At 32.0% G+C, this 23,283-nt stretch overlaps 1 protein-coding gene across 1 annotated transcript in view; it reads left to right on the forward strand.

The window, feature by feature from the left end:
• The window catches only part of LOC114403212 (exocyst complex component EXO70A1-like), a 50,078-nt gene extending 40,667 nt beyond the window's left edge, over positions 1-9,411 (forward strand). Inside the window, exons 10-12 of the mRNA XM_028366022.1 lie at positions 7,358-7,470; positions 7,557-7,703; positions 8,666-9,411. Coding sequence (XP_028221823.1) covers positions 7,358-7,470; positions 7,557-7,703; positions 8,666-8,783 — 378 coding nt within the window. The 3' untranslated portion in view covers positions 8,784-9,411. The remainder of the gene's footprint in view (positions 1-7,357; positions 7,471-7,556; positions 7,704-8,665) is intronic.
• Positions 9,412-23,283: the final 13,872 nt, after the last annotated feature.

A 23,283-nucleotide genomic window follows, 5' to 3' on the forward strand; every position in this document is an offset into this window, starting at 1 on the left:
AGCATTGTGGGGAGATGTTGATGTTACTTGGGAAGCACAACCATCAATTAATTCAGCAGGGGGAATCTTATGTATATGGAGTGAGAAAACATTTCAGCTGGAGAGGAAGGTTAGTGGGAATGGTTTCATAATGCTGACAGGGAAGCTGATCAGGGAGGCACAAGAAGTTCACCTCATCAACATTTACTCACCATGTGACTCTCAAAATAAGAGAGTGCTATAGGACAATATTAAGCAGCTGAAAAACCTAAACCCTGGGGGTTTGTGGTGCATATTGGGGGACTTCAATAATATCAGAATTCCTGCAGAAAGGATGGGTGCTTGCCAAAGGGGGCTGGGAGATAGCAGCATGAGCGAGTTCACTGAATGGATAGAAGAGTTGGAGATGGAAGAAGCGCCATGGGTGGGAAGAAAATTCACATGATTCAGACCAAATGGGAGTGCTAGGAGTAAGCTGGACAAATTTCTTATATCTCCAGAATGGCTTACTAAATGGCCTGGAACCACTCAATACACATTGGATAGGAACTTCTCAGATCATTGCCTAGTTCTGCTTTCATCCAAATGTGTAGATTAGGGTCCCAAACCATTTAGGATTCTTGAATGTTGGCTCTTGGACAACTCTTTCAAGAAAACTGTACAAGAAAGCTAGACCTCTAATCAACAAAGAGGATAAGGAGGGTATGCACCAACAAAAAAAATTAAAAGGCTAAAGGAGAGGTTGAAGGCATGGAATAGAGAACATTTTAGTGATACTTTCAAGAAATACAAGAAGATTGAGGAAGATTTAAACAAGTTGGAAGAGAAGACAATAGACAGACAATTATCTCCCCAAGAAATGTTGTCTAGGAAGCAGCTTCAGGAAGACCTGTGGGTAGTAGCTCAATCACGAGTCCCTATTAAGATAGAAGGCAAGATCTAGATGGATTAAAGAGGGTAACTGTAATTCTCGGTACTTCCATTTGATGATGAATGCGAGCCGTTGGAAAAATTGCCTAAAAGGGATGATGATTGATGGATCTTGGATTGAAGAACCAATAAGAGTTAAAGAGGCAGTCAGGTTACACTTCTTATAGCATTTCCAGGAATCTGATCATCATAGACCCCAATTGGATGGGATCTGTTTCCAGACCTTAGGCAGCCATCAAAATGAGATGTTGGTTGAACAATTTCAAGAGGATGAGGTCAGAAGAGCTGTTTGGAGTTGCGGGAGTGACAAAAGTCCAGGCCCAGATGGACTCAACTTTAAATTCGTAAAGCAATTCTGGCATATTATTAAACCTGATGTACTTCGGTTCTTGGATGAATTCTATGTCAATCGAATTTTCCCAAGGGGCTGCAATGCCTCTTTCATAGCCTTAATTCCCAAGGTGACGGGTCCACAAATGCTAAAGGAATACAGACCTATTTCACTAATAGGTTGTATATACAAGATAGTAGCTAAGATCTTGGCTAACAGACTGAAGAAGATCATGCCTCTTATCATAGATGAAAGGCAATCTGCATTTATAGAAGGAAGACATATGATACATATTGTGCTGATAGCAAACGAGGTGATTGAAGAAACTAGGAGAAGTCAAAAGCCATGCATTGTATTCAAGGTTGATTATGAGAAGGCATATGACTCAGTTTCTTGGGATTTTCTAATCTATATGATGAGAAGGATGGGTTTCTGCTCCAAATGGATACAATGGATTGAAGGGTGTCTAAAATTCGCATCTATTTCGGTCTTAGTAAATGGGAGTCCCACATCCAAGTTCCTACCTCAAAATGGACTTCGACAAGGGGATCCATTGGCACCTCTCCTATTTAATATTGTTGTTGAGGCCCTAAATGGGATGATGTCACAAGCTATGGGGAGAAACCTATTTAGGGGATTCCTAGTGGGCTTAAATAAGGTGGAAATCAACATTCTATAATATGTGGATGGCACAATATTCTTTGGTGAGACATCCATGGAGAATGTTAGAGTAATCAAGGCGATTCTGAGGACCTTTGAACTTATATCAGGCCTCAAAATTAATTTTGCAAAAAGCAGCTTTGGAGCTTTTGGCACGTCGGAACAGTGGAAATCTGAGGCAGCAAATTACCTCAATTGTAGCTTGATGTCCATTCCTTTTACCTACCTTGACATTCCTATTGGAGCAAATCCAAGAAAATGTCAGACATGGGACCCTATCATTAGCAAGTGTGAGAGAAAATTAGCGAAATGGAAGCAAAGACACCTTTCTTTCGGGGGGAGAGTGACTCTCATACAGTCGGTCTTAACATTCATTCCTATTTATTTCTTTTCTTTTTTCAGGGTCCTTAAAAAGGTGGTGGACAAATTGGTGAGACTACAGAGGAGATTCTTGTGGGGTGGTGCAGATAAGAAAAACAAGATAGCCTGGATCAAATGGGACACAGTGAGCCGTCCAAAGGAGCATGGTGGACTGGGAATCAAGGACATAACGACTTTTAATCTGGTACTACTTGGAAAATGGAAGTGGAACCTATTTCAGAACCAAGGGGAGTTGTGGGCAAGGGTGTTGGAGTCTAAATATGGGGGTTGGAGGAGTTTGAGTGAAGCACCTCCACACATCATTGAATCCACATGGTGGAGGGACTTCAGGCTGGTTTTTCAAAATCCGCAACACGGTGATGCATTGCAAAATGCAAGGTCATGGAGGGTTGGATGTGGTGACAAGACTAAGTTCTTGAAATACAATTGGCTGGGCGGCGACGGTACCCTATTAGCCAAATATTCAAGGTTATACATCATATCCTGTTAGCAGAATTAAGTTATCCAGCAGATGGGATCTCACAAAGACAGGATGAGAATGGGATTTCAGGTGGAGGAGAGCATTTTTTGAAAGTGAGATAGACATGGTTGTTTCATTCCTAGCAGATGTTGAAGGAAAGACAATTCATCCTTAGAGAACAGACCAGTGGGTGTGGACGGTAGATCCAAGCAGTCAATACTCGGTTAAAAGTACCTACAATATGTTGAGGGGATAGATAATGGAGGAGATTCAGGATAGGACTTTCGAGGAACTGTGGAAACTCAAGGTCCCAAATAAAATTTCTGTCTTTGCCTGGAGATTACTCAACGACAGACTACCGACAAAAGCAAATCTGCAAAGGCAACAAATAGAGATAAATGACAGCAACTGCCCTTTCTGTAGAAGCATGGACAAGAATGTAGGCCATCTGTTTTTTCATTGCAGCAAAATCATCCCTGTGTGGTGGGAATCATGGTCTTGGGTGAATATTGTAGGGGTTTCCCCAATGAACCCAAAACAACATTTCTTCGAACACATTCTTGGAGTGCCCGAGGGAATAAGGGCTAACAGTTGGAAGTGGTGGTGGTTAGCCCTAACATGGATCATTAGGCAGCAAAGGAACAAGGTTATCTTTTCCAATGACACCTTTGATGCCAGCAAAGTGCTAGATGATGCAGTTTTCCTGCTATGGACATGGCTCAGAAATTTGGCGAAGGGTTTTGCCACTCATTACAATCAGTGATCTAGTAACCTTAGAAGTGGATTTATTGTGTAGTGCAGGGTATAACAGTACATTCAGATCAGATATTAGTTTCATCTATGTATCCAAAATTTGGTTCACATACTTCTTTAAGTCTGCTTTGGAACCAAATACCAATTAACTTATAATGTACTTTTCAGTACCTCTGGTACTAAAGCAATATACATACTTATTTTTGTTGATAAAAAAAATTTCATTAACAAAAGAATTGAGAATGGACAAAATTTCAGATCGTTCTTTCATTAAGAAAATCCAAGTACATCGAGAAAATTCATCAATGAAAGTAATGAAATATCTATAACCCATAGACGAAACACGACTAGGACCCCATATATCAGAGTGAATAACCGAAAAAGGAGAATCAACACGACTTTCAACATGCCTAAAAGAAGAACAGACATGCTTTCCTAGTTGACATGACTTACAAAATTTTTAAGACTCGAAACTTTTATTTTTAATTTAGATAAATGTGAGTGTCCCAAACGTTCACGAAGGAGCTTTGGTGATGTGGCAGCACTGGAAACCCAAGAAAGATTAGGCTTGAGGTAGTAAAGACCATGAGATTCATGTCCTACGCCAATCGTCCGATCCATACCACATTCCTGTATGACAAAGGAGTTAGCATCAAATGTTATTGAACAATTACGAGAACGAGTAAGCTGACTAAGAGATATTATATTGAAAGAACAACCAGGTATGAGCAAAACAAAGTTTAAAGATAAAGAAGAAGTGGGTGATACATGACCAATTCCTATTGTTGCAACTCTAGAACCATCGGCTAAAGTAATGAATGAGGAATTTTAGGAGGAGAAAGGGATGAAAATAAAAAACTATTACCAGCAATGTGATCAGAAGCACCTGAATCAATTATCCATGGACTTTGATTGTTACTAGATTGGGAAATGCAGACAGTGGAGTTATGACCACTTATAGTAGATGATGTTAGAGATTCCTTGGCAGCGTTTAGCTGGAGATATTCTTCATAGTCAACCTTCGAAAAATTTATCTTAGATGTTTCAGACTTTGAAATATTCACCGATTTTTCGGGGAATCCGTGAATAGAATAACAAGTGTCTTGTGTGTGGCCCGCTCTCTTACAATAAGAACATTGAGGGCGACCTCCTCTTCCAACTCCTCTTCCTCGATTTCCACGACCACCTCGTCCCCCTCGATTAGATACCATGGCAAAAGTTTCAATACTGTCAACTGAATTTCCTCCTATTTTTGGTGAGGGGACTCGAAGGAGTCGGGTAATTAAATTCTCTAGAGAAGGAACTTCTTGGCCAGTTAAGACTTGGTCACGAATATGATCAAAATTTGGATGCATCCCACGTAGTACCAACACCATATATAGATTATCAAGTTTCCTCTTTATGTCTTCAAGTTTATCGGCTTCCAATGATAATTTTAACTCCTCCACTGCAGATTGGGCTTTCGAAACATAGGCAACCATGCCATGATCAGTTTGTTTAAGAGTGATCAATTTTTGAGCAGCATCATACAATTGTTGAATGTCATTAGCAAAATACTTTGTGCCTTTTTCCAAAAAGAATAACAAGTTTTGAAGGCTCTGAAATTTGTCAATATAGTTGGCTCAACAGATTGCCACAAGAGAGCACAAAGTTGATAATCAAGTTCCTTCCACTGCTCGCGTTTGTCTTCTGAAATCTTTTCTGAGGATTGCTCTAGATGTTCATGATAACCTTAGCCAAGAAACCAAAGTTTAGCAGAGGCTGACCATGCTAAATAATTTTTTCCATTCAATTTTTCTGAAGTGATTGTTGGTGTTCCAGAGATAGAGAAGGCAGGACCATCAGTTTTCTGAAAGTCTGAAGCCATTTCAACACTTGTCTAAGAGCTGTCTAATCGAAGAACTGATCACCTAGGAAGGAAGAAGAGAGGCCGGCGATTTTTGGTGAGGGTGGTGAGGGTGACCAAGGCGGCCTTGGATAGTGGGCAGGTCAGTGGAAGGGACTTTTGGATATTGAGGTTGCTGTTTGGACAAAGGGACAAAGACGGGACTTTAGGTTCTGTTGACCAGATGCAGAAACTTTTAAAGAACAAACAAGGTGGCTCTAGATACCATATTGAAGAGACTAGAGGTTGCGAAATGCTTGAGTGCTTAACCCACTCAGCTGATCTATATTTATATAGACTTAGGGAGTAAATACAATTTGAAATTTACAAGAATATTAATGAAGTTCTAGTACCTATGTACAAGGTACATTAATAACTATTCTTTGTTGGAACAAGTACCCATACAATGTGTGGAACAACTATCCATACAATGTGTGTAATTTCAACAAATGTTACTTCAGTTTTTTGTTAGTTATGAAGATTATTAAGAAAAACAGATGGTTATGATTGGTTAATGTTTGGTTCCATGTGAAGTGGATCTTTATAAATTTTGTTGCATAAATTCTTTTTGTTCACTTTTTGGAATTCTGATGCTATCCTTTGAATTGTGAATGTACAAGGGAAAAAGAAAAAAAAAGGCATCAAGAATTCTGCTAGCTTGATCTTCTTTATTTAACCATTATATTGTTTGAAATGTAGAAAAGCCTAAAATGATCCTCCAAATATTTGATATTACCATCTTAGTCTTCTGAAGGTTTTTAAATGCTTTTGTCGCCAATTTGTCTGTCAAAATACACATTCTGGTTACTAAATTTTTCATTTGGGATCACCATTTTTGTCCTTCATAAGAACAAATGTGGTGACGATTCAGATCTTTAAGGGACTAACTTGGTGACAAAAACTTTAGAAGAATAAAGTGATGACACTGTAATCATTGGGGAACCATTTTAGAAGTTTGCTCTTTTCAATTTTAATTAGCTTCCTGATCTTTAGAAGAATAAAGTGCTGACATTAATTAAATCATTGAACATGTGTGCTTAAAAAACTACTGAAATTTATATTTATGGTTTGGAATCTAAGAGTACCCAGCTAATTTAGGAAAGAATAAAGTAAATCACACCTTGTATAGTATCAAGAGAAGAAAAAATTAGAGAGTTCATATAAATATAAAATCAAATAATTGTTTTGTTGAAATTAGAGATAAGGTAGAAGTTCTCGTCAAAAGGGTTAAGTGTGTTAGAGGAAGTTGTAGTTTTCCATTTGCTATGTATGGATGATGCAAGTTTGTTTTCAGAAAAGAACAGAGATGGTCTCATTGACGCTTCTATCATTATATAATTCATTGAGTCTGTGCTTTGGTTTAAATTTTAAAAACAATTTGCGAAGTGTGGCTTGACCAGGTTGAGTGTTGATACTAGACTCTTTCTTCTAGCTTGTATAGCTGGTTGTTTGACCCTTGTTTGACTTCTTACTCTGGTATTACATTGTGATTCTTAAAAGTTCTAAGTGCTTGAATGAATTGAAGGATGGTTCCTTTTGTATAAGGGGCCAAAATAAGTCTCATACAAATTTGTTCATTTAGCATCCTACTTTTTTTGAAAGAAAGTCAGAGCCATTCTATTTATCTTTTCTATCAAGAGAAATGCTAGCAACATGCTCTCTGACACTCTCTTTTGAATATACTCTTTATTATTGGCTTAAATTTATTGAAAAACACAACTTTTGGTGGGTGTTCACTTAATGAGTTTCTTTCCGAATTTTGTAGTTTTTAATAAGTTTTAACTAATAATAAAGTGTATGTTTGGAAGAGTGTGTTGCTAGCACTCATCTTGAGAAGTAATTTCTTCCCTTCAGTTAAATTTTTGTTTCGACCTTTATGCACACAACTTAAAGCACAATGTCACCCCATCCTCCATTGGTTGGCAATTACTGAGAAGGTACTGTACCATTTCTGAAGTTTTATTCTTTCCATTAGCAGATTCTTCAGTCCCTCTCTATTCAGGGCCTCATCTCATCAAGTGGTGGTGGTGGTAGTACTGCTAGTGGCGATGCGGGGAGTAGTGGTGCTTCAAGAGCAATTGTTAAAGACAGGTAGCTTTTTTGTTGCTTCCTTATGGACTTTACTTCAAGTAAACCATTTGGCCTTTCTTTTCACATGTCAGTGTCTCTGTTCTCAGGTTTAAGACATTCAATACTATGTTTGAGGAACTTCATCAGAAACAATCTCAGTGGACAGTACCAGACACAGAGTTGCGTGAGTCTCTTATTCTTGCAGTTGCTGAAGTCTTGCTGCCTGCCTACAGATCATTTGTGAAACGTTTTGGGTGCGTATTCTCCTTTTAACCAACTGCTTGAATTCTAGCAACACACTCCTTGGTATTTTCTTTTTAACACACTCCAAACTATTAGCTGAAATATATTACAAAGTAGAAACTACAATATCATGAGACTCGTTACACTAGGAGTGGGACCCCCATAATTTTGTAATTGACAAAATTCCATCTAATAGTTAAGAGTGTGTTAGAGAGTGTTGCTAGTATTTTTGTAACTGTTTTATATGATTGCATCATTTACTCAATTAGGAAAATTGCACTCTGACCACCCCTGGTAAATGCCATCATTGGCCAAATTCCATCTAATAGTTAAATTACACTTCTTTTCCTTGAGAGATTAATATGTTATGTTTAAGTCCAATTTAGTGTGAACTAGCTTCTTTGGGACAATTTTTTCTCTCCTGTGATTCTAAGCATCATTGGTGATAGTTATGAACCTTTACTATTAGATACGAAGATTTTGGGTGATGTTCCAAAGTTAGACAAAGACAATAGGGGAGGTAAGGTGTTAAAAAATAGTTGCCAATGATAGTGAAAATGGCAGAGGAAAAATGTTTTTGGGAGGCTCATAGTCGTAGTTGCTCATCAGTTATCACTACTAAGGTTCATTTACATTAAAATAGTAAAAATATAAGATTTCATCCTTAAGTGACGGAGTGTAATTTTTAAGACCAGAGGGGATAACTGTAATTTGAGTATCTTTGAGAGTGTGTAGTGTATCCTAATCAGTTTATCTTTACTTTATGGGAACAAGTATCCATGTAGTGAACTAATGTGTTTTCCTCCTTGGCAAATAAAGTAAATAAATTTTCTGACAGTTTTATCTAGTTACCAATTCACTCCTTCAACACCTCAAGGGTTAATTTGTTGGCCTTGTCTTGTGGTTTTGGTACGAGCTATTATTTAGCTATATAAATTTATTAAATTATAACTGAGATCCTTGTGCTTCACAGGCCACTAGTGGAGAATGTAAAGAGTACTCAGAGGTACGTCAAATACACTGCTGAAGATCTAGAGCGAATCTTAGGTGAGTTTTTTGAAGGAAAAAACATGAATGATAACAAGCGGTAATCGGAGCCATGTTGGAGGTAGGCTAGTTTGCCTCTACATCATGGTATTTAGAGATCAATAGGATCTAGATTTTACATTTAGCACATATGGAATTTTTAATGTCTTAGTTTATCTCTTTTGAGATGCATATATATGTAATAAGGGATTGGTGCCCCATCAAACATGGTGAGGTCAAAGGTCATAAAGTTCAAAGTAGAGGAGAGGGGATAGAAGTAATCTGTTATTGTATTTATTGATAGAATAAAGAGATATGTAACAAGTGATACACAAACTATATTTATAGAAGCGATGAGCATGGGAGCTACTGGAATGGGATCTATATAAGTAAACATAATCAGAAATGCTAGCTAAGTATAGGCAGTTGCAATAAATAAGCCACCTAACAAACTAACCCATGCCAAATCCATGAGCTACTATGCAACTATGATCTTGTCACTACATGTTTGATTTCACATTTAAGGTTCTCTGACGCGCGTCAACCGGAAGCGAAAATTATAGCTTCTGCAACGTTTATTTGTATTTGATGCAGTTTCATTAGATAACGTGTATATAATGCCAATAAGTTAGGTTGGAAACTAATGGGGACTTGAACTTATTACTTGTTAGATGAAAGACGTATATTGTACTACTTCTGACTCCTTGATATTTGAATTGCCATTTATTTAATTCAAGAAATTTTATATTAAAAAAAGAAGTGTTGAGTACTGTTTCAGTATAGTGATGATAATGGGGTCAAGGTGGGTGTGGGCTTTAAGCATCTGTCCCCATTTTTATTAGCAAGTGACTGGTCGTAGTGGATATCAAACATCAAACGATATAAGTGGATATTTACTAGTTTACAAATTATAAAGAAAAAAAATATCATATAATACCATAGTATGATAAATTATTTTTGTAACATCTAACTTTTATATATAATAATTTATTTATATTAAAATAAAATTATATAATTAAAATAAATACATATAAAATTAAATATTAAATATTCATTTTAATTTATCAATTTTTATAATTAAAAAAATTAATAATTCTTCATTAATGATACATGTAAAATAGTGATTATAATATTAACTAAACAGAATAAGTTTCCTAGTATGTTATTATCATGAATTTAATTCTTATCAATTTTTTTCCACTTTATTTTACTTTTTATCATATAAGCCTCTATGTCAATAACCTATATAAGCCTTAGACAGTATCATTATATCACAATAAATTCAACATTTAACTTTGCATGGTTAATTAATGATTAAGTGACTGAAAGATTGAAATTATTTGTTCTAAAAAATACAAAGACTAGTCTTGATTTAGAAATAGAAAGATTAAAACTATAAATTTAAAATTATAGGAGAACTAAAATTATAATTTAACCAATTAAATATTATTGGCTTAACTATGTTTTTATACTGCACTTAACTATTGTTTAGTCATTTAAATTTAGGATACTTTTATCTTGGTCTTCCAGTTAAAAAAAAATAATGTTTTAATCCCCCAAAATTTTTTCATTTACAACCATGGCGTATTTCCGATGCTTGAAGCCCTCGCTGACCTGAAGTCATAGAGAAAGATTCTTCTTTAAGGATGGTGATTGGTCATACATTTTTTGTGTGAAAGGGAATAAAATTAATAAACAAAATCTGTTTTTTTAGTCTTTCTATTTCATTTTAAAGAACTAAAGAATTGTTCTTTTTAGTCCATTAAATTCACTCTCGATTACTATAATTAAGGGACTAGAAATGTTAATTTTTAATCGAGAAATAAAAACTAAAAATATTTTAACTTTAACAGATTAAAATATATATAAGTCATTATTATTTGATGTCTTTTTAATTTAGTTCACAAGGTGGCTCGTTTTACTGTTCACAGTTCACTTGTATAATTATAGACTGGGATCTTATAAGATGGGTTCACCGTGTGCTTATTGTTATCACCATCTTTTCATGAAAAATTCTCTTTTTAACTGGTCATATCCATTGTCACTGACCTTAGATCATACACTGTTTTTACACAGCATAGGGCACATCCTGCCATCAATAATTTAAAGGAAAGTTTTTAGATCTTAAACTTCTGGTTCAAAATGAAAAGGGACCAAATTAATTTGCAATTTATCCGGAAGATAAAAGTTTGATAAAAAATTATTTATCTTAAATATCAAACTTAGATATTATTTAAACAATTTAATTTATATTTTAATACATTAACCACTTGTGTATAATTACTTTGATTATTTTGAAACTTTTAGTAATAGCCATATTATAAATCCATATTCTATTTATCACTTTTAAAGAATTATTTAGTTTTTATTTATCTATCATTTTAAAACTTTGATATGACATTTATAACCTAATAAAAGAAGGAGAAAATAGTAGACCATAAATGTAAAATAACATATAAATAAAAAGATATATTAGTAAAATTATATATATATTTTTAGGCTTAAATAAGTCTTTCATACCTAAAAATAGGTTGTTTTCAAATTACTACAAAATATTTATTTCTTTCAATCAAGTACTTGAAAAAAATTTGTTTAAATTAATTACTTACCGTTTTATTGTCATGTCATCACCTTCAATGAAGTGGCAATGCCATGTCAATGATTAGACGTGATGACATGACACTCTGTTTGCCATGTCATCACTTAACAGAATGGGACTAATGACAGGTAGTAAATTAAAACAATTTTTTCAGGTACTTGATTGAAAAAAGTGAATGTTAGGTAATAATATAAAAAAGACATATTTTTTATGAAAAATATATTTAAATCATATATATTCTATCATTTGATCAATGTACGCATATAACATGTTATGTCTTCCCTCACTCTTTCTTCATATTATCTGGACCCAAAATATATATTTAATCTTGTTGTGTTCTCTTTTAGCTTTGTCTAGATATTGAATATACGCATATAAACTTTTTAATTTCACCTTTAATACTATCTTATTAATCTAGTTTAGTTGGTTAAATATGACAAATTGATAGGTGAGTTATTATAAATTTCAAGAAGTGTTTTTTTTATTCCTACCAATAAAAAAATAGGATAAAGTTTACAAATTTATTTAATCAAATAAAAGTGTTTGAGAAACCATTTTTTCTTATTGACTTATAAGATTTGCTTTTAAACATAACTCAAATTTATTATTACCATTTTTAATTTTATTTTCAATAAAGTAATAAAATTTATCATTTTATCTGAAATTAAATTATTTATTTTGATAAAATTCCTCCTTATCATTTGTTAACTAAAAAATTATTTTTCAGATTGGTTTTGATATATTTTTCATATCTAGAAAATAGGTTATTTTGGGATTATTACCTAACAATTTTTTTTGTCAAATAACTACCTGAAAAAAATTGTTTCAATTTACTAGATGTTGTTAGTCCCTTTCTGTTAAGTGATGACGTGACAAATGGATCACCACGCCATCACACTCAATCACTGACACCTCATTGTCATGTCATTGAAGGTGATGATGTGTCAGTAAGGCGTGATGATATGACATTTTGTCTGTCACATCATCACTTAACGAAATGAAACTAACGGTAGGTAGTAAATTGAAATATAAATTTTTTTCAGGTATTTAGGTGAAAAAAATGAATAGTAATATGAAAACGACCTATTTTTATAAAAAAACTTAATTAATCATTTTTAATAAAAACAAAAAAAACTATTTTTCTTAACTTTTGTTGCAATATATAATACTCCTTCTTGACTCATTTATAAGCAAAAAAAAATATTTTTATCTTGGACTCAAATATAAATAAATCTAATTAATTTCACTCTTATTTATTGATGTCAATCTTAAAACAGCCTTCATTTAATTGCATCTTTATTTTCAAGGACTCTATTTTATTTATTATATTAAGTTCTGATATAGGACATTTTAGGAATAACCATATAGTTTACTTGAAATTAGTAAAATTAAATAATTCTAATTATTTTTTTTAATTAGTGTGAAAATAATTATTATGCTTATATATAAATCCAAAGAGAGTATTAAATAACTAATAAAAAATAAAGTAGTTAATATTTTCCTCTTTTAAGTCTACTTTCTATCTAATCCTATATTATTAATTTAATTTCTAATACATTTTAGATAATCATGTTATTGGTATAAAATATTCATCAACTTTACTCAGGACTAATCTCTACTAGAAAATTTGGTTGACCACTTTTAGTGAAATTTTTTCTTTTAATTATGTTTATTTCATTCCAAAAACTCAAAATTCAAAACTTTTTCTAAGGGGGCCAAATCATTTCTACTCTAACCAATGACTTATTGGTAATTTGATTTCTAATATGAGAGAATTTTAGAAATTATTTTTCAACAGAGTGTTTGTAAGATTTTTTCTTCTTCTTGAATAAGTGTTTTTAAGAGTTATAATTATTTATTGAGTCACATGTTTCATCCTAATCTTATATATACTGACTGCTTTTCTCTATCACTCTATCTTTTTCATGTTTATTTCTAAACTAAATTTCAATATTTTTTTTTACATTATCAATTGTTAAAAATAACTTTATTTCACAATATAACTTATTTATATATAGTAAATCTAAAATATGATTTATTTGTTTAAAAATATTTATTTATCTTAGTTATTTAAGAAAATATTTATTCTATATATTATATAAACTAAAATAGTAATATATTAAAGTTTAGGAAATATAAAAGTAAATATTTGTGAATGATTTTATACTTTCTTACCATGTTTGTGCAATTGTTCGTATAGAGCTAGGTAGTTGAAGAATCCAAAACGATTCTACGATAGGACTATGCCAGATAGTGATGCCACAATTATATATTGATTATTGGGAGTTGGAGATCCAAGAAATCCCTTACTTTCATTTACAAAATTCTTGTAATCGAAAGAAGAGATCGATGGCAGAAAAAAGAAAGTGGTCTTATATGTATAAAACAACCGTTTTGGCTTTATTAATTCCCCTCCCAATCTCTTTTACTAAAGACTGCAAAAGCTCCATGTGTGGAAACTTTGTCTCCATGGCAAATTCTTATTTGCCACTATCTCCCTTCACTCAACAAGTTTGGGGCGTTGTAGCTAGTGTCGGGCAACGCATAACTACGATATATTCAAAGAAAAGTTGCATTGCCTTTTGATAAGTATGAACATTTTGAATGCTTATATGGGCTCTCTTTTTATTTTTTTAAATTTTTGAATGCTTATGAAAGCTTTAATGAACCCCCCCCCCCCCAAAAAAAAAAAAGAAGAATGAAATTAGTGGAGTCATATGCTTTTCAATTTCTCTTTTTCCTTGCGTCCCTAATGATTTTTGGATCGTGTTCTTTGAATATATATCTTCATATTTTATAGAACCTTTTGGTCATCTCGGGATGATCACTTCAATGATAAGTTGCACACTAACAACCACGTAATAAATTACTTTCTATATTTTAAAACACATAATTTTTATCTTTTATTTTAAAATAAGATATTTAGTCTCCAATTTTGTAAAATTTTGTAATTTTGATTTTTCACTCAAATTGAACGCATTGTTAAAAGATTAATATTAACTACGATATAAATTAAACAAATTATTTCATGTCACATCACTAAATTAGGTTACATTAAATTAATTTCTTATCGATCAATGCTTTTTAATTTGATGAAAGAATTAAAATTATAAATTTTAAAAAATTAGAGGAATAAATGTCTTTAATTTAAATAAAAAGATTAAAATTGCTAAATTTTTTTTAAAAAGTATCTCTATTTTAAAATAAAGGAACCAAAATTGCTTATTTTATGAAATAGGAAGACCAAAAGTACAGTTAAAATGTTTTTGTGATTAATAAACTGGAAATTTGGGAACAGGAAATTAGTCAGTTTAATTTGTTTGGAAAATGCTTTAAATATTCACTATCAATTTAGTTAATTTACCATATACAATATATATAATTTCCGTAGTTCTTGCATGTTGATAATTAGTAACTTCTGGTGAATTGATAGCATTCTAAGCTGAACTGCTACTTTATAAAATTTATTTATTTATTTATTTTTGGTAAGACAAGAAATTAATTATATTAACGAAATTAAGTAAAACAAAGTATTCTAATCCATAAAAAAAAACTTAATATAAATCAAAACATCACCTAAGATCAATTACAATCTTTAACACTTCGATATATTCTAGATGGCAAATACACTAATCTGAAAACGAGTAAAAGAAATCATGTGCCTTTGAAAAGAACTATATATGACAAAAGCTTTTATCAAGCCTAGAAGAAAAAAAGATCATGTTCTTTTGTTAAAGACTGTCGTCCCATTATGATGCAACCAAATGGACTATATATAGCTCATTGTCATAATATCAATATTTGTAAAAATAAAAATTGATCATTTTGTTTCTGAAAGTGTAAATAGATAGTAATTTAGTTTCTAAAAAATGAAAATTTTGATTTTAGTTTTTATGTATAAAAAGTGCGACAATTACATTCTGTTATTAGATTTATGAGACCATTTTATTATTAAGTTATATTGTTCATTGACTAATTTGACATTAAGTTATATTTTTGAAATCAATTTGATATTAAGAAACTAGACTATAGACATAACGTAATTATTACATTTTTTACATATTCAGAAACTAAATAAAAATTTTATTTTTAGGAACTAAATTATCATATTCAAAATTAACTTAAATTATGATTTACCTATATTTTAAAAATCAAATTTGCCTTTTTTTTTAATTTTAGTTCTTTAGAGTCTTTTTTTCTAGTTCTTTAAAGATCTACAAGTTTTAATTTTAGTCTCTAAACAATATTAATTGATGACTTAATATCGATGTTGATAGTTTATTAGCTTGTTACTTACCTCATCAAGAAATTAATTTGATAGGATAATCATATGCAATGTTTTTTTTTTTTTTTGCAAACTGTATCTTTAAAAATATCTTTAAAGGACTAAACTCAAAACAAAAATCTTTAAAGGACTCAAATAAAAAATATCTTATTTTATAGATACCAAAATCATATTTTACCTATTTTGCTCCTGTTAATTTTTTTTTAAATGACAAGTTTTTATCCTTTTCTAATTAATATTCTTATTTTTAATAAAATTGTTATGCATACATAATAATTTCATTTTTTATTTTTTTATTCACTATGATTTACCTAATAAGATTAATAATAATAATGATAATATTAAAATATATTTTTTGTCATGAAAATGTTGAAATTTCATCCCTATAAAATTTTGAATAGTTTTTTTGTCCTCCCAATGAAATCTATTAATTGTTGACAATTTCTACAGTGCCTCTAATAATTTGGGAATTTTGATATTATTAATTTTTTTAATCAATTAAATTATATGTCATCTTCTTACTAATTATTTTTTTTATTATTTTCAAATTAATTCTTCATTATTATTTTATAAATTACCACCAAACGACGATCTCAGCGGCATGAGATCATTGTTACGTGAGATTTGAGTGTGTGCGAGTTGCAGCACGTTGACGGTGGTCAAGCGCTTGGTCAAACCCTTGATGCACCTCAACTTCAGCTGCGGCAATGCGAGAAGGTGCATCCCATACTTGTAATTAATTAATGTTGTGTGTATTGGAGACACTAGTAATCTCCTTTATTTCGAATAAAGAATTGAAGACACTAGTAATTAATTAATGTTGTGTGTGTATTGGAAGAATGCATGCGTGTTCCGTGTTTTGGGAGAATATGAAAAGGGGAATTTTGTTTTGGAATGGTGAGCTTCAAATTGTTTGAAATTCGATTAAGACTACATTAATTCTTTTGTTCTTCTGAGATCTTTTTTCATCACTCACAAAGGTTCCCTTTATGTCTCTTTGCTGTAGGGGATGAGCAGCTGAAGAACACATTCCAAGTTTGGCTTTCGATTTTATTTGCTTTGCTTGATCTCAGGTGCTGGGATTGATAGCATGAAAAATAATGACTTTCCATTTCTGCTATATAGATATGCACTTCTATGTAGTTGGAATGACTTTGAAATTTCATTAGAAAATTTGTGGTAACTCAATCTTTTATATTTGGTAAAATTGTAAATTTGATCTTTCAGTTTATCTCCAATTTTAGATTTAGTTCCCACTAAATTAATTCATAAATTTTGTCCTTCAATTTTGATAGTCACAAAAGAATATAGAATGTCACGTGTCACTTTTTTATTAGATGATGATGGTCACGTGTGTCATTTTCTGATTGGTCAATAAAAACAACAATGCATTTCATCTTTCATGGAGTTGACATCCAATTAGAACATGACACTCACGGTCATCATCCAATAAGAAAGTGACATGTGACAGTCAACGTCACTTGCTAACGGTCACCGTCCAATTATGGATTGGAGACCAACATTGCATGATTTTAGAAAATAGGAAGACAAAATTTGTGAATTAATTTATTAGGGATGAAATTCGGAATGGGAGACAAATCGAGGGACTAAAAATACAATTTTGTTTTTATATTTTGTCACAATTTTTAATCTTTAAATTATTTTTTGACATTTAAATTGAAAAACATAGATTCTTAAAAATCTGAACCCATGTCCAGGTAAAAAAGTTATAAATTTTAATTTTGTGACAACCAAAAAATTATTTAAAATTTTGCAGGAACTAAATTTAAATATTTTCATATTCACAAACAAAAAAAAACATATTTTAGTCTAATAATAATAATAAGTTAAAAAAACGTAATAATAATAATAATATATTTATATAAATTAAGTAAATGTTTAATTATTATACACTCACACATACATATAAATATGTCCTTTTACATAAATGTATATATAGTTTTATTTATAGACATATTTTTTGACAGCTTATAGACATAATTTTATATGTACGTCATCATCAGTTTAATTTTATTAGTCTCTCTCACGCATATATATATATATATATATATATATATATATATATATATATATATATATATATATATATATTCAATCATATATAAATAATTAACGTTTAAAAAAATCTTTTGTATTGTTGGCGAAAATTTTAATAAACCTCAGAACATTGAAATTGAAATGAGAATTTCCACAATCTTCGGGAAAGGAAGGTCTAGGTTTCTTGTAAGGTGGGTAAGGAACATACCTTTGGGATTAACATAGTGAAAATTTAAAAGCCTAAAGATCAATTTATTTCTTTTGCTCTTTTTGGTCTCTCGAACATGATGGATCAAATAATTAAGTATTGGGTCTACGCTTCCTAGTAATGATTATTTTGCCATTTAATTCAGTATTTGCATTTTTAGCTTTAGTTTTCCAGACTCCCTTAATGGGGAAAAAAGAAGAAGAAAGAATCCTAATTCATTAATTTTTTTTACAAGTTAAAGTAACTTAAAGGATGACATTAAAAAGAAAAAAAAAGGCATGCTATTTTTTGTGTGTGGTAGATTTCTCCAAATATTTATCTTATAATAAAGGATAAATAGTTATTTTTGTCCTTGAAAATGTATAATGCTGACAAATTCACCTTTAAAAGATGAAAAAACAAAAATTAGTCTCTAAAAGTGTAAAAAGTGAGACAAATTCATCCTTCCTTTAAATTATATCCATTAATGTTAATCAATCATTCTACGTGCCATGCAAGGACGAAAATATCATAAAAGAATTACTTACATGGATAGAAGAACTAATTTGTTAGTAAGGATTTTTTTAATCCCTTCTCCTTTTGACTGTTAGACTTGCAACAACTACTTCTTCCCTCGTCTTATATATTGTTCTCCATGAATAAAGGACCGAGCTTCTTGTTCGTCCTCCCTCTTTTTCCTCTTTGGGTATTTCTTGTTTTTTTTTATCTCACCTCCATTCATTTAAGTTACTGACAAATATGCCCTTGAATTAAACAACTTATTAACATTTTCGTCCTTCAAAAAAGGATTGCTTTCTTACCCTGCACCTCATAGTACGAAATGACGACTTTGTCTTCAACGGCAGAAGAACGGTGCTCCTTCACGGTGGCTATGAAGGTTGTTGGAAGTCTCAAAAGGCGGGAAGGGGAAGGTGAAAAGAGAAGAAGTGACAAACGATAAATGACCTTGTGTTTGGATTTGATTGAAGTAGTAACAAAGACAAATTATACTAACATTCATGTCCTTATAAGTCATTGCCTCAATAACAACTAATGAATCCCATGTGAGAAATTATTTCATGACATTTACATCTCTGTATGCCAAGTAGAGGAATTCTTTAATGTTAACGAGCGAAAGTTAAGAATGTACTGAATTTGCCTTCCTTTTTATACTTTTGAGGACTAGTCTTTATATTTTCATCTTTTAGGGATAGATTTGTTAGTCCTACACACTTTCAGAAACAAAAATAACTATTTACCCTATAATAAAGCAAGCTTTGGTTGCCTATGTATCACACTCTAAGTAAAAACTTTCCCTCCCAAAACTAAATAACACTTTTTTCAATTATTTTAATAACGCCAAAAAAACAAAAGTTAACTTTACCCTTCTCCACATAGAGAAAGAAGCCAAAATTGGAATTTTTTCCTATCTACACTACTTTTCTTCAAATAATTCTCAATGTACACTAGTTTTTAATTTAATGCATGAACTACACTACCCTTTGAGAAGTTCTGTTTTCAGGACTCAACTTTCCACTTTCATTTTTTTTTAAGTTAAGAAGCTGGGTTGGGTCAACTTGACTTTTGTATTGATTTTTCTAAATGTTATTTTATTAAATTTAATTTTAAAAAATATTTTTTATTTATATTATTTAATTTTAAAACAAAAGATAACATTTTTGGTTTAATAATTTATTTATACCAAAATACATCATAAATAAATACATGAACAATAATATTTGCCTAAAGAAGAGTTGAAGATGATGGCATGTTGGGACAATTTTTTCTGTTATGGCCTTGTTGTCGACAGATTTCACATTTTTTTTTTCTAGTATCCTATTCAATTTCTTTGTCCATTTAAGTAGAAATGAGATTTGAAACCAGACGACCCTTTGCACTCCTCCTTCTCCTTGGATAAGGACCCCACTAATCTCCTTCATATTCTTGTCACATTAATTCATGTGATAGTAAACCAGTAAACCAAAGGAGTTGTCCTAGACGTGCAATATGTAAATAGCAAAAAGTTTCACAGTCTTGAAGCACATCTCCTCAACCAACAATGACACTAACAAATATCTTGTGCCTTTGAACATGAAATTGACCGAATGAAACAAATTTGTTATATGTCCCCAATGTTTTCCCTCATCGAAGCATTGTACCCGATATTTTTTGGGTAACTGATCAAGCCATTCAGCTGCACTTGGCTTATTCGCACGGATATCCCTAAGATGCCACCAGTGCATCTTCTTCGTGTATGCGTATCATCTAAATATTCAATCAATTTAATACATTACGAAATTTGAATTAAAATATAATTTAATGAAAAAAATATTAAAATTCACACCAATCTCCATGAGTGGTTTCTTCAAATGTTTGTAGTTTGAGTTATCGTGATAAAAATTTTGTTCAATGTGGCACAGACAAAATAAATGGGATGCATCCCTAACCTATAAGTTACATGGGTTGTTTTAGGAGCTTATAATCGAAGGGTGCCTATCTAAAATGAGGAGAGAAATGTTACTTTGCAGAGTGACATGACTTCTCAAATTCTTTAGGAAGAACTTCCATGCTAAGTTGTCTCCCCTTCTACTATGATGTTGGCAATCAAGAAGATATGGTTAGCACCGTCTTGTATTGTGTTGTAGCTATCAATAATGTGTAAGTATACTTCCCGTAAAGTCATGTACCATCTACTTGTACAATGGGTTTACAACTGCAAACCCATTAATGCATGGACCAAATGACCAAAAGACACGTTTAAGCATTTTGTTGTTATGTACCATTTCTCCCTATGCAAACATCGATTCTATTTGAGTAGTTAGGGGTGTTCGCGAGCCGGTTCAAACTGGTTTTGATCAAATTCAGTTTGGTTCGGTTTGGTTTGGTTTGGTTTTCATAAATTTTTTTTGAAACCCGTAATTTTCTTTGCTAACCTGTCTCTTTGTAGGATGGAGTATACTTCATGAACATTTTGATCTTTGCAATCAACATTTTGATGGAGACTATTGGGTTCATTTTGACAATGGGTTGAATGATCTGTGTTATGATGTGCTTGTCGAGTTGCCTATGATCTTGTCTGAGCATTGGTGCGAGACAAATATGTTGACTTCTGATACTTTTGATGATCTATATCTTATGCGTCTTTGAGTTGCATGCACCTAAGCTCCATGTAAGACCATTTTCATGTAATTTACACACGAAGTTTAGTCTTTTCTGGTCAAAATTATTTATGATGTTGTATTCTTTGATTGCTCAAATATATTGTGTTTTTTGGGTTTGATGTTTGTGTTTGTGGTTGCTGTGATAGGGTGATGCTATAAAATATTGTGATGGATGATAGTTTTGTTGGTGTAAGGAGGTTTGTTGGGCACAAAAAAAAAAAAGAATCATTTTGGGATAATAGTTGTGTGTATGAAGTATAAATGTCAAAGGCGTCTTGTGTTTCAAGGTTGTTGTATGAAGATAATGAACCATTAAGGTCAAGGTTATTGTACAATAATGGTTGTGGAGACGGTGGTTGTGGAGATGCTAGTTGTGGTTGTGGTTGTGGTTGAGGAATAAGCTTAGTAACAACGTACAATTCAACGAAATTCAATTCTTGATTTTGGACCATTGTTTCCAGCATGCCTCTGAGGTCATCATTGTCATGTAATTGTGCTGATGAAATAAAACATGTTTGGCCATGATGAAATGATATAGGGACATGATATAATAATTGAACAACTTTTTCAGTTGCTCGAGTAGGGAGACGTGGTTAATTTTCCAAATCAATTGTCTAACATAATAGACCTACTGACATATAAAAATATTGGGTTTGCGCATGAGTACGTCAATCCTTGAACCGAGTTTCCTCTAATCTGACTATGGTGATAAATGACAATCGATATTTCTTTACGTGGAGCCAGGGGTGGTGTTTGGGTGATGTGAGTGGGAAGGCTATGAGAGTTAGGGATAGAGATTACTTTTGTGAGCATGTTGTTGTGTGTGATGTTTTGTGAAGTGGTGGGATTATATATAGGATGAGAAAGTTTGGTAGGAGAATTTAATTAGATGGTTTGGTAAGAGGATTAGGTTTCAGAGTTTAGGATTTAGGGTAAATTATCAATGTATTAATGCGGTTGTCGCTGTGACACCTGTCACAACCTACCCTTTGGTAGGGGTGAGTAAACGGGCCAGGTCCATGGACTGGCCCACGGGGCCGCGGTCCGCGCGGGTTATAGACCAATTTTTATAAACGGTCCGTGGTTATGTCATATTTTTGGGTCTACCCCGCTTAACCCGTAGACTATGTGGGTTTAGCCTGCAAGGTCCGCAGGTTGCCCGTAGCCCGCATTAGGTTTGATTTGTGTGACCCTGACCCAATTACATTAGGTTTGATTTTCTCTTTTTCACTTTAAACTTTTCTTTTAAAATAACAGATAAAGAAATATATTAGATAAAATAAAGATTTAAAGATAAAAATAAAAGATCTAAATTAAAATATGATAAAGATAAAATAAGAAAAGTAAAAGATAATAGAAATAAAAGATTAAGATAAAAAAGATAAGTGATAACATGCTAAAAATCTTCCTTTTTGATATTTTCTCGATCTTTTTTCTCTTTTAATCTATTCTTTTCATATCTGCAAGCCATAAATAATAAAAATGTCAATTCTTATCATTTAAGTAAAAAATAATTGCTAAATAAATATTTTTAAAGATATTTCAATATATTTTTATTATAAAAAATAGCTCATATCACATTTAGCAGTTATCATTGCAGCAGGCTAAGAACACTTTTTCTCTTCACGGTTCTTCTCCACCACGCAGTCATGCATCCACGCAAGTTACATGACTCTTTCTCTTACAAGGAAAATAAAACGCGACTCACACTCACACAATCACACGACACACCTCAGCGGCACAGCCTCGACCCACCACCGCGCCACCACGCAAAATACATCTCTTCTCCCTCTAGAATTTGTTTTTATCCTATTTTTTTTTTGGGCTGGTTCATTGTTGTTGTACTCTTAAGCATCCAAATTACAACGGTGGCTTCCGAATCAACATTTAGTATTGGCTCATGGGTGCTTAACAAATATCGAACCAGGCTTCTTGCTGACAATGTACAAGCCTTGATATGTACTAGAAATTGGTTACTATGATTTGATATGCAAGGTAAATAATATGTAATAATTGTTGTCTTTTAATCACTTAACTTGACTTTATTCTAATATTTATTATTATTTTGAGTTTTAGGAAAAGAAGATGAAGATGTGAAGATGGAGAAGACTTAAGCTACTTCAAATATGTAATTATTTGTTGTTGGAGATGTTTAAATTTCAGATTTTAGATTTATTGCTTGATTTTTTTTGTTAAGATATTATTTATTTTATTGATGTAATTGAATAATTGTTGAGATTTTATTTATATTCGTATTGAACTTAATTTGATTGTA

The sequence above is a fragment of the Glycine soja genome, chromosome 20 (genome assembly GCF_004193775.1).
Source record: "Glycine soja cultivar W05 chromosome 20, ASM419377v2, whole genome shotgun sequence".
Classification (NCBI taxonomy): Eukaryota; Viridiplantae; Streptophyta; class Magnoliopsida; order Fabales; family Fabaceae; genus Glycine; species Glycine soja.